Genomic DNA, 13,461 nt, shown 5'->3' with positions numbered 1-13,461 from the left:
AGCTGGAATAATTAAATGTACTTTTTGTTACAGCCTCTAAATGAGTAAATATAGCCCCTTCTTGAGAAATTACAGTGCTTTGAATCTCCCATAGCTTTTACTCTTCAGGAAATAAATTGGGAGTCACACATTCAGTTTCAACACCTATCGTGAGTTTTAACATCCATCAAGATGTCGAATGGCTGGCTGCTTTTATGTACATTTTCAGGATGAGACCATTTCCTAATCAGTTGCTTGCATGCTGTATTTAGGATGCACTCATGATGACTCCAGGTATCAAATGGAAAAGGACCACTTCGAAAATACATAAAAAAGTTCCTACCAGCCATTGGACTACTAATTATTTTCTAAAGATTAATTTCTAGGAAAACAAGTTTATTATAAACATTTAAAAACCTGAGCTGTAAGTCCTGAGGAAGCTGCACAGAACAGGGAGGCCAGTAAAGAGAATCACGTCATATCTCACAGAATCACGTCATACTTACATTTCGGCTTCTTTTCTGCCACAGGTAGAAGACTGACAATTAAAAAAAAATAATAAATAAATACACGGCTTTTGACTATAAACACCATTTGAACTATTCTTTCCAAAAAAAGTAAAAAATCCCTTAACAAATCAATCTAATGTCAAACAGGAAGATATATAAACATTTTATCTTATTTACATATTTCAGATGGCGTTTGGTAGACTACCAGCAGCGAGACTACATGAACTCTCAGTATGCGTACGTCTCCCTACCGATTTATGCACGGAAGCAAGACAACCAATGTCAAGAACATACTTCAGTAATATCACCCATGCTTCAGGAACTATCCTAAACACTGGTTTGTATCTGAAGGTAACTCAAATTAACTTTTGCATACTTCTAGCACGCTGCCCTCAGCGTGGCAGCTTCAAAAGCTGCCGTCCTGCAGCTGCAACACCACACTTAGCCCAAAGTAAACGGATCCTTGCACGAGCTTCCTATGCATAGTGCAGCAGAAAGTTATAGAAAACTAGTACAGTAAGAACCCTTTATCCGTGTATATTCTTCCACTTATTCTGGGGCATACAGACTCTGCTTCAGCTCTCCTGGAAGGAAACACGGCAGACCAGGACACGTGAACAAAATAAGCTTCCACTTTCCAGGCAGAGGGGCCCAGCGCAGAGCTGGGGAGGCACCCAGATACTACAAAAGCGTTACAAAGCGCCTTGAGGAGTCTGCTCTTTCCACAGTACTGTGAAGGAAAACAGAGGGTAAGTGTCAAGAATGGTGATAAACTGCAGTAGTTAGATTAAACATTTATTTTTCATATATTCACAAAATCTTCACAAAAGTATTGAAACTCAAAAAGGAATCAGACTTGAGTCAAATACAGAGATGAAATGTACAAGACAAATGAGCAGGCAAACTAAAAGGTCTTGAAAGTATTTTACTTCAGATTGAAAAACGAACAGTTCAACTGTTCTGTTTAAATAAAGATTTGCAAGATATACAGTATTTTATGAATACAATGCTGGTCATTTGAGGCAATGTAAAACACCTCAATTTTTCCTTCATGCTTTTTTTTTTTTTTGCCTTTTTTTTTTTTTTTTTTTCTTTTAGAAAGATACTGTTTACCAAAAAGAAACTTGAGCAGTCCAGGAAAAGCTATTTTCCATTAAATTTATGAAAACCATAAATTGAGGCAAACCTAAGATTCCCAATGGAATCAAGATTATCTTCCCGCTACCACCACCTTAAAATTATCACATGCTTATTGGAACACTAATATCTGCACCCTAAAAGTACATTTGCTTTCAACGATGAGGGTGATTCTTTTAAAAACACTTCAGTGTGGTAAATGCGATACAGATCTTTGCAAGTATTGAGTTTTGGAACATTTTTGCTAATAGCAGCTAACAATACTGGATTAATATAATTTATAAATAATTGTTCCCTAAGCGGTGAACATAAGTCTACACATTCACAATAATCTAAACCAAAATAAATACTGTGATTATGCATAATGTGGTACAAGTTTTACTAGTTTCTATGAACAAAAGCTCAACATCTTGCTGTTAAAATTATCTGATCAAATTAAAATATGAATCTAAAATTTAAAAAAAACATTGTCAAATTAACATCACTTAAGCTTAGTGTTTGAGTAAATGTTACGACTGTCTGTATTTTTGGAACACATATATTCTCTTTTTTGAAGTAAAACACTTTAACACATTGAAAATGTTTATTAATTTAAGTGATGACATCAATTCTGGTCTTATTTTAGCATTATTTTACTTTAAACAAATCATTGCACTCATTAGTGCCCATTAAAGGTCAGGTTGGTCTGTAGTATTCTGTAAATGTATATTAAAAAAAGTTTCTAAAAGCTAAGAGTACTTTTTATAAAAGCATTGTCTCCAGAACAGCTGCATTGAATACAGTCATGTATGCCGAGTACAGACTTTCCTCTTTAAAGAAATATGTGAAAGTAAATGCCACTTAACTTTCTACCACTGAAGTGTCCCAACGCCTGTTCCAAGCTATGCCCGTGAGTGTAGTTACACATTTAATTCGCATTCATGGCATCAAAGTTACTGCAACCTAGAGCTGTAATGCGACTGAACCAGACAAACACGGAGTTTAAATTAAATGACAACCAGATCAATGAAGAAATACTATGAGATATGAAAGGTTTGGGTCTTTAAGGCAATACAAAATATATTTCATTATTTGAAGTTGTTTTGTTGTGTTTGTTTTTTTTAAATAATTAAGTGTAAATATAAAAAGGCCTAAGAGGGGAGTGAGAAAAAAATACTTTAATTGTAAAATTTACTTAAAGCTTCAACAGTTATCATCTCCTACAGGAGTTAGCAAAAATATAAAAGACAAAAAAACCCAGATCTGGAAGGGGAAGGGAAGGCACAAACAAAGAGGCATGGGATTAAAGCAGCCCAGGAATGCAAACGTCTGTAACAAACCGAGTTCTGTTGTTTTTTTAAAACCAAAAAAAAAAGAAAACGTTCACTACCAACAACCAAACAAAAAAACCCCAAGTGGTTTTGTATTTCTTTAAAAAAAAGAAAGAGTCAGGAAGAGACCACTAAGGGGAGGAAGAGAAGGATGCAACTATAAAACCCCATTGCCTGAAATGATGGCACTCTAGAAAACAAGGTGAAGGTTACTTCTCTGAGATGACAAGCTCAGTGTCTACACAAAGCACACATACACTTTATACAAATGAAAAACTTCATTTGCCACCATAAACCCTTCTTTCAGAGGAACAGCTTTTGCAGATCAAATGTTCTATTAAATCTTTTAAATGCCAAGAAAAGAAATTCTGAGCAATATAACTAGTAATGTCTCTTTATATGGATGTTAAGATGACAATTCAGATTATTTTCCAAACTAATCCTGAGAAAAATTTATGTTTACAATTTAAACAGTAATGTTATGTAAAAAGTATTAACAAATCCACTATTACAAATGTCAGTTTTCCTATATGGTCATCTATATATACACAATAAAATGGTAAGTATATGCAAAAATAATAAAAAAATCATGCACAAATTACTTTCACCTTTAAAGGCTGGGTTTCCCTCAAAATACATTTTTTTGCTTTTTTTTTTTCCTATTTTTTGTGTTTTATTTGTTTGTTACCACCCCCTAGACACACTGAGTACTACCTCTACAGGTCAGCATGAGCTGATGGGAAATACATTTATTTTACATTCAAGCTTTTATATCCTAAATGACCCTGTTGTAGCATATGACTTATCAAATGAGCAGCCTTTTTCCTCTTTTTAAAATTTTTTTCTTTTTAATTTTTTTCTTTTTTTTTCCTTTTTTTCCCTTTTTTTTTCTTTTTTTTTTTTTTTTCTTTTTTTTGTTTTTGCAGTGATCAGTCTTCATGATCCGTTCCGTGGCGAGCTGGGAAAAAAAAAATGCAGTTGCTAATCAATGTCTGAACAGTCTGAAGCTCCGGAAGAGATCCAAGGAGTCACTATCAAACTATCCTGTAGCATGAGATCATTGCACACAGAAGAACAGTCATAAAATAGGCAACTATCTACAAAGGTCTGAAAGGGCCGCATCCCTCTTGTGTTTCCTCTTTTTGCCGTGGAAAAACTGATGGTGTGATTTGCTGCCTTGATGTTGTTTGTTTGTGACTGAGGTACCGTGGCTTGAGTTTGTTGGACCTTGGAAGCCTTTGTTAGAAGAGCGAAATAACCGTGCAGATCCATGCTGTAAAAGAAAGAGAACACGGTACATCAGTGCAAAAAAGAAAAAAGCGTGGCAACTACACAAGCCTATTTCTGGATAATGAGGACGCTAACTCATGGAAGTGTCACACTTGAAAAAATTGATATGGCAAAAGAAGCTGGGCCATTGTTTAGACAGTAGCACGGTACCACGAATCTTTCACTCTGGTGGCTGCAAACAAATGCTCATCTCTAGACCCAAAACCATGCAGATCAAGCGAGGAGAGCAGAGCACTTTGAATTTTGAAAAGGACAGAACTGTTCTATCGCCCCCATTTCACAACCATCAAAAAAATGTTTTACAGAAACCTAAGTCCATAATCCAAGACAACAGATGAAAATTGCTCAAATCTCATCTTCTGTGCAAAATCAAGACAACTTTATTTTAAAATCAGGACAAATTTCATACCACATCTTTTTACAGATGTAGAGTATCTCATATCGTGCATATTCACATTCCAGCACCAGAATTAGCTCTGCGTAATAACAAATACACAACTTATGGTATGTCCAAGGCCTATTTGTAAACTGTCTCATTACTAGCTAGAGATAGTTTGTCAGCAAGTAGGGGCCAGCAAGTCTTCAGAATTACTTTTCAGGAATAATATTCCAGACTATTTTTCATACATTAAAGTCCTAAATTCTGAAAACATAAAAATCTAAACCGCATATATCCAAAGTATATTGTATATAGAGGCATATAATATTTCCAGATTACTGAGCTGTCACAGAAGCATTCTTCAACATGAGAAATCCCCTAAATGCATAAGCTCTGGTAGGTCTCATTATAAACATATTTCTCTTTGGGGGGAAATCATCATCATAGATGAGAAGGAACAAGATGGAATTAATGAAGGGCATTTCAACAAGTATCAATAGCTAACACAGCAGCCAGTCATAGTTTTAAAAATACATTTTTGCTGTTTTTTGCTAAAGCATAGGCAAGGCTCATCAGTTCTCAAATTCTGCAGTAAAGACTGGACTGATGTCCTTTTTGCAAAAAGGAAATGGGTGCAACAAAGCTGTATGCGTCTGGCAAATCTACATTTCCCAAAATAAAGTCAATTCAATTTCATCTGTTTTAAGGCTGGGAAAGCCAGCGTTGTAAACTCATCTTTGTACGCGAAACAGAGAACAGGGTCATTTTAGATACAATCAGTGCTCAAAGCTTTCTAGTGGGGTAAAGGGGAAGAGAAAAATGCAGTGTTTCCTTTCCAGAACAAGCTACCCTTCCATGGAGGGCATGTGAAATATTCAAATAATCTATACAGTTGTTGTTTTCAAACATTTCACAAACCTGAGATTTGTTCGTGTTGCTGGATGTATTGGCTGTTTGGCTATTTTGTGTTTTCCCACTTGACTGGGAGGATTCCAGTGACACTTCTTGTGACCCCACTCTGTTTGTGGTAGACTGACGACAACTCAACTGTTTAGAGGTTTTGCAAGGTGTTCCATCAGAATCCTTCAAGAAAATTTAAAGTATTAGTGAGTTTTTCTTAAGAGTGAGTTTTTTAAAAGTGAGTTTTCCCTTAAAAATAAAGCTAGAGTGGACAAAACTTAACACATGTATATTCTATCAGATATCAAAACTCCTTCAATCCAGAATTCTTACTGAATAAACAGATTTTAAAATGTATTGATGCATGATTCTGATTTTGGGATTTGTCTTTTATTTTTTAAATAGAATTCCCAGATTAATGTCTTACATATTCCTTCCTTTTTTTTTTTTTTTAAGCATATGGCTTAGGACTACCTAGTCTTTTTTTTAAAATACAGTTTTCCCAGAGAAAAGAGGGCGACGTATCTTTTTATCTACTGTATTCATTTTCTACACGTGTTGTGTCAAAACACACTGCAACTTACATGAGAAGAAATTGCATAAGAGGTAACATCTTATGCAAGTTAGGATTCTGGATGAAATAACTAACTAGGGTTCCAAGCTTCCCAAATGTATACTGCGGCAATACACATCAGGAAAAAAAAAACCAAAGAAGTTGAATCAAAATCCTAAAACCTCCAGTACTTACTACATCACTAGAGCTGGACAGTGTAGATGATGATGATGATAAAGGACCTGATGAAGAATTTGAAGAATGTTTACTAAGTGTTTCTGAAGTTTTATTTCTAGGTTTTCCCAGTGCTTCATTCTCTTCAGCGAGATTATTGTTGCATTTGTCTAGCTGCTGAGTATCTACTATCAAGGTTACTCCATTACCTATTAAAAACAAAACAGAAGCATCACATTAGCTGCTAAAGCATGTTGCTTTTTTGGTTTCTAATACCTCCTCAGGTATTAAATATTATCTCCAGCAGGACATGTACAGACATCTGCACATGCACATACTTTTAATACATGTAGGCACATGTGTGTATGTGTGTGCGTATGCACTGTGCAGCAAGCCAACACCTCGCAGGGGGTGTGGTGGTTTCCTGACAAGATCCATTAATGTGCACTATGAAAACCACCAAACATTACCCATAGTTCAAGATGGAAATTAGATAAGACACGGAAGAAGCTAGTAACAGAGCTCAGATGTGCTGCTTAATAACATGACACACTTCAACAGCAATCAAAAAAAAAAATAGGTTTAAATTCTGTTCCTATATGCCCAATACTCAGCAACTCCCATTTTTCTTCTACGTGAGCTGCTGAAGTCATAAGAACTCCAAGTAAGTCTGGTTGCTCTGTATGATACCCTGCACTGAAAATACGAGATACAGAACTCTATCTCACTAACTGCTACCTTAGCTAAAAAAAAATGGAACTTACATCTAAACTAAATCTATGAGACGACCACTGTAACTGTCACCATTATCTTCCTGATTCAGGGTTATTTTTATTTTTTTAATTACTGTTTTATCTCACATAAGATTCACAGGAGTTACTTCTGATTTATACAATATACCTTTGTTGCCCCGCTACCTGTATTTGCACGCAGAGTTCAATCCATCCCTCACAATAGGCAGCTAAGTATCACTCTGGAGCTTGTGGGACTGACCCGTGGTCGTCTGCCATTTCCCGGGTACAGCCGCGCCACGAGGGTCTACAGACTGATGAAGCACAAATGGCCCAGGAGCGTATTCAATTTACAAGGACACTGAGCAAAATCACTAACAAAAGCTTTAAAAACAAATAAGCAAAATCCCAACCTAGCCTAAAGAGCGGCTAGTTAGTTGTGTCATCTTCTCTGATTAATTCCTAAGAAGAGAAGACTTATAGTAGCTAACACTCTAAAATTAATTGGAGACTATTAAAATTAATTTTAATTTGAAAACTTCCAGCCAGCAGATACACCTACACCAAAAGAGGGTGGCAACTGGCTGGTAAAGTCAGAAGATGGACAATGAAAATAAATATTATTTCAAAGGACATTTTCAGCAAACTCTCAGGCTAGATTTTGTGCATTTCCATTTGTTAGTAACAAGAATTATGATTAATATTTCAGGATTTCTCTGCTTTGAAGTCTTACTCCACTTATATGGTCAATCCTGGTTTAAATATTGCTTCCATACACATACAGTATGTTAAACTTTAAAATGAAAAATAAAAGAACAATGGAGGGTAAGGATTTAGATTTAAACTAGCATTCACAGTAACTCTTTCTAAAACTTTGTCCACCTTTAAAGGACAAAGGGAAGTGTGACACCAACAACACGTAATTTAAACTGGAAGTTTTTCAAAAGCCTCCTTTTGGAAGGCAGGACTCTTTACAGACCTCTGTGCTGACCAAACCTACTGCAGTGCAATAAAGATGTTGTGGTATAGCCTTTTTATTCCTGTACAAATCTAAATTTTCTGGATGAGAACACAAGAGAAAGTGCATCACCGCTGAAAATGAAGATGCATACATTGCCTTATGTGGGCCAAAAGCAACAACAGAATTTGTACAACCACAATATGCAGGAAGTTTCCCCGTCAGCCACGCTTAGTCAAGACTCACCATTACACGAAGACTCTGTCCTACTTTGCATTCCCCACTGCTTCGATATCCAGTCTCTGTACGTGGCCACTTCTTGCGTTACTCTAATTATTCTACCTAATATACTGTAAGCCAAGAAAAAAAAAAACCCAAATGTCACCACAATTCATTTTTAGGTACACAAAATTATAAGCAATCAATGTCTGAGATTTAGACTCATAAAATTTACCTTTCCGTTTCGTTGTTAGGATAATATTTAGCTATTGGGGAAACTGCATGGCTCAAAACAACATAGGCATAATCAAAAGCCTGTTTCACTTGCATGGCACCATAGGAACTCCTCCCAACATCGTTACCTTAAAATAGGAATATAATTAAATAAATAAGTAAGATTGAAACCGTGGTTACCTCCTTTCAGACAGGAAACAGTAACATTTTTTAAAAATTGCCCTTTAAGTCCCAACTCACGGCAATTACTTCTTGTGGAATAGAAGAGGATTAGTGAATCATAAACATTTGAAAGAGCTTAAAAGACCTATAGATGTTCACATGCACAGAAGTCCAAAATGGCAATTCTCTGGGTAAAAGTGCAATACATGAAGAAAAAAAATAAAATCACGTACTGCATATATTACACATATATAACAGTACTATCCTGGATGACATTTTTTTAGATCAGAAACATGTCAACTCTTTTCTCTGAGCAGCACTTGAGCCACCCATTCAAGTCAACAATCAGCCTTAACGTAAAGGTAACAGCCCGGAATGAAACCACTTTGCATATATGTGACTTTGCAGAATCAAACAGGAGGGCATGCCTAAGAGTATATGTACATTGTAAGGTGCCAGTGTGAGACAGGCAACCACGAGCTTGAAAGGGTCCATCCCGGTACCCCCAGCCCACCCTCCGGCCCACGCTGACAGAGCTCTACTGCTGTTACCACGGAGCACATGGAAGCTGTTTGGCGTGCTCTCTCGTACCCTACCCCGACTGTGGTACAGGCACGCTCTGGCACGACACTGTAGCTTTTGTAGGAACACGTCTTAAAGAAAATCATTGTGTTCTGAGTGCATCTTGTGTTCACAAACATGAACGAGGTGTTTCTGTTTGGGTGTTGGTGGCAATTCTATGCTATTCTTTGATTTAACTCTGCTGGATTAAGCATTCCTGTAACTTTTTTTTCTCAGTCAATACGTTAAATCTTGGTTTATGAGGATACCTGGCTGTAACGGATCTTCGATATACAGCATTGATGGTCTGTAGCCGTCCAGCATGCTTTTTTGCACTTCATCCTTGGCAACATAAGAGCCACCATCTTTTATTCGGATTCCAGTCTTCAGATAATTGAAGTGACGTCCATATAATTCAAAAAACTCTATTAAAAGAACACCATAGTTGGCACTGGGCATACAGGCATCTTCCCTGGGATGCAGCTATTAAGAAGAGAGAAAAAATAAATCATTTTCTTAAGACTTCTTTGTTTCAAGTGCTTTTAAGTGCCCATTTTTTTCTACAGCAAACATGTCTAGGTACAATAACAAATAATAATAAAACATAATATATAAAGCAAACATGTCTAAGTATAGTATTTTTCCTTGACAAAGCAGTTTTGCATCTTTAAAACAAGATGCTAACAAAACTTTTATAAACTAATTATCTCTAAAAAATCAAGGTTGGCAAGTATTAAATGTTTTTGACCTTTCAGTTCAATAAGTGAACTTCCAGCACTAACGGCAGGGTTCTTGTAAAAAAGCGAAGATATTTGCACTTCACAGCCCTGGCTTTCCAGTACAAATACAGGCTTTTAATGTACACAACTACACACATAAATGAGCCCCTCGACCATTAAGTATGCAGCCTGAGAGATTACGTACAAAACCAGTTCGTAATTGTAACAGATACGAAACTTCTTTTTTTTTCTGCAGGAGAGCATGGAAATGCTATTTGTCAATATAAGAGAAAACAGGGGTTGGGAGAGATGTTGGTTTCTTTCAAAATGATATGCCTGTTGCTTTCATTTCTTCTGTGCTCAGCAAACACCGAGCTGCAGCTCAAGGCTCAGGTTTAAAAGTAACTACAATGTGGGAAAGTACAGACACGCACACAGTTGTACAGTGACATTTAGTACAAAAGGAAAGAACAAGGGTGATAAAGGCACAACTTGGCTACTTCATATTTCTACAATATTTTTCTCCCCCAGGCACAACAATATAGATTTAGCTCATGCATTTTCTTCTCTTAGATTTAAGAGGAAGTTGTGAAACGTGTTTATTTGATACTGGCTTAAAAACCTGGACAAACAAGCAAAATTCCATTGCATTCACAAAAGCACATACAAGGAGTATGACCTGGAAAACAAGGACAGCTGCATCTAACACTAACCTATGTAGCTTGTTCCAAATAATTACGCAATAGTCGAGTTATTTCACCATGAACAACACACATGCCTGGCACCGATGCACCAGCAGATGTTCCAAACATCTCCGATACCACAAGTACCAGTATGGGAGAAAGCACAGAAGACAGGTGGGATGTGTCTGGTTTTAAATGAAAAGGGGGTGTAGAACCACAAACAGGATAGCATAAATAATGTAAGGATTGATTAAATTCCTTCTTAACATAACGTCCTTTTGCATCAATGGCATCAGTAGATTTCATTAAGCTTACCTGAAGGAAACTGACAGCCATTAAAAAAAGACTATAAGAACCGATTCCACCTGTAAATACTTCATTAAGGTCCCTCTGCAACAGGAACTGTTTCAACACTAAAACTAGATACGGTAACACAGGATATTTCTGAAAGAGAAAAACAGCGGTGTTAGGATACTGTGATGCATGTATACAACTGATGCTAAGAATGCATATTGAAGCTATCTGTTACATTAAGTTTCAAAGCTAAGTATTATTCTAACTTATTACTTTTAGCAACAGGGGAGAAGCCAAGTGCTCTGCCTGTGATCAAGACAATTATTTTACCTCTTCAACTCTGGCGGCAGACATTAACAGCAGAAAAGAAGTTATTACCTCATAAAATCAGAATGATTGTGTTTGAATATATAAACATGCTTGCGTTTCTCATACAAGTGAAAAGGAAAGCCAAGGAGGAACTAAGGAGATATCCGCGTCTGTAACAAAACCTTCCTGCTACAGCCAAGGTGATGTCCCAAAGTGGACTGAGACCCCTGTCCTACAGATACTTCAGCATTCTAAACAGTTCTTCAAAATCACTACACCCAGATTACATTTTTAAAGGAGCCAAATACATACCTTTGGGTAACTGGTCCTTGCATGGACTCCCTTAGAGGCACGCGCGGAGCAGATGAAACTTTGGGACAGCAGTGGAGGCTGGGGCTACGCCTGCACTGAGCTCCCCCTCACAGGGGAGGGGGCAAAGGGGCTTGGGAATATCACTACTCTTACCAACACAGGGCTAAAAAGTTCCTTAGTGTCAGAGAAGAGATGTGGATCATGGTATCTGCGATTGCAAAAGATTAAAGGCAAAGAATTTCTCCAAGAACTCTGCATGAGTCTCACGGTGACTATCGGGAGCCCTATTTAACCGAAGATCCCAAGATCACCTTTTTGAACTATTAAGAACTTACAGTCACAAGCTGAAGTGTTGAGTACCAGTATATACCAAAATTTAAAGACAGGATTTTTCTCAGGAAACTGCAAAACCTTATTTAAGGCTTCAGCTGCCTCGGACTTCCTAAATAGGCTGGATGAAGAGAAACTGGCATTTCCGAGGGTAACACTGAACAGGACATCTCAGTGAGCTCTTCAAAGGGAGCGGGGCAAAATAAGACCCAAGAGAATGCCCTGGAAGTGTTTTATAGAGAGATGCCTGAGAACGCCAATGAAGTCATTTGGCAAGTACACACGGAGTTTCCTCCAAGTCAAACCAATGACCCTCCCTGGTGGCACAGCCGTTACCTGCTGTGTGTCAGGGCCGAGTGCCACCTCTCCCCCCGCAGCAGGCTCGGCCGCCCCGTCCCGGGGCCAGCTCTGGTGCGGCAGAGCTGCACAGCCTTGGCTTGGGCTGCCGGGCAAGCAGCCCTGTGGGAAAGCCCCATGTGGGCAGCCCTGTTGAGAGTCCCCCACACTTCCTCCAGAGCTGCTTTTCACCTCAGCTGTTCCCCATGGAGCCTGCTGGAGCCATGCTGTCCCTCACCACTGGCTTGGTGTCCTCAGCCTCGACCTCCTCACTGGGGACTCGTCTGCCAGGCTGCGAGGTGACCCTGCCTACTGCCACCAGAGCCGGCTGCTCTCTGGGCTGGGGTACCGCAGGGCTGCACCCTGGCGGGGAAGGTCCCTGCTCCGAGGCCAAAGCAGCCTCTCCACAGGGTCACAAATAACCCGGGCAGCAGGAACACGCTAACACTTTTATCTTTTTTTTAAGCACACAAAAATGCCTTCAAGTCTCAAGAGAAGACTATCTCCTATCTTGAAATTAAGAAGTACATAGGCAATTTTGGGCGAGCATGCAGGGCTTTATGGACTGACCTAAAAATAAATTTATATGCGGAGCGTAAAAGAAATACAGCCTGTCTTGTGGCAGAAAACCAAATACAGACTGCCTGTCCACCATGAGGCAATGCGACAACGAACAGGGTATAAAAACCAAAGTCAGCTACCAAATTCCAGGTAGGCGTCTTACAACAGAGAATCTGGGCATCTTCTTTCCCCAACAAAGGGCTACATTGCACAAAACTATTGGTCTTGATTCAGCAGAAAAGGGTTGGCCAACACAACTGAGTTCTGCTCATCGGACAGAGGCGGAGAGAAGAATCATAGAATCTTCATGGTTGGAAAGGACCTTTGAGATCATCGAGTCCAACCAAACAACCTACAATCTCTGCCACTACAGCATGTTCTGAAGTGCCACATCTAGACGTTTCTTAAATACCTCTAGGGATGGTGACTCAACCACCTCCCTGGGAAGAAAGGCCTCTGGAGGCGCTCCACCCTCGTACCCTGAGCAGGGATGCAGAAGGCCTCACCAGCACGCAGCTTAAGCAGAAGGTCTGTATAACCACACAGAGAAGCACTCACGCTGTCCTACTGAAAATGAACTAAGTACGGAGATTTTTCTCCTGTTCCCTTCCACAGGTTAAAGAAATGGACACTGTAGAAGGAAACTGAGCTACTTTCATAGTGGCTACTAAACACACATAAAGGAACTGAAGATTAACAAGTTGAAGGCCATACATTCAACTCATCAGCAACTGAAAACCCTCCAAAATTTAGACAACTTCTTGCAACTTGATGACATTATTAAAGCAGATATACATGATTTCTGACCTCTGTGATTGAAA

General features: G+C 38.6%; 1 protein-coding gene across 1 annotated transcript in view; it reads right to left on the bottom strand.

The window, feature by feature from the left end:
• Positions 1-3,199: 3,199 nt before the first annotated feature.
• Positions 3,200-13,461, bottom strand: part of TENT4B (terminal nucleotidyltransferase 4B) — a 42,729-nt gene continuing 32,467 nt past the window's right edge. Inside the window, exons 6-12 of the mRNA XM_074583092.1 lie at positions 10,814-10,942; positions 9,366-9,579; positions 8,375-8,501; positions 8,167-8,270; positions 6,253-6,440; positions 5,523-5,687; positions 3,200-4,208 (exon numbers count right to left, since the gene is read on the bottom strand). Of these exons, the coding sequence (XP_074439193.1) occupies positions 4,029-4,208; positions 5,523-5,687; positions 6,253-6,440; positions 8,167-8,270; positions 8,375-8,501; positions 9,366-9,579; positions 10,814-10,942 (1,107 nt within the window). The 3' untranslated portion in view covers positions 3,200-4,028. The remainder of the gene's footprint in view (positions 4,209-5,522; positions 5,688-6,252; positions 6,441-8,166; positions 8,271-8,374; positions 8,502-9,365; positions 9,580-10,813; positions 10,943-13,461) is intronic.

The sequence above is a fragment of the Larus michahellis genome, chromosome 4, assembly GCF_964199755.1.
Source record: "Larus michahellis chromosome 4, bLarMic1.1, whole genome shotgun sequence".
NCBI classification, from domain to species: Eukaryota; Metazoa; Chordata; class Aves; order Charadriiformes; family Laridae; genus Larus; species Larus michahellis.
Note: the sequence above shows the minus strand (reverse complement) of the source record. Positions and strands in the feature narration are given on the sequence as shown.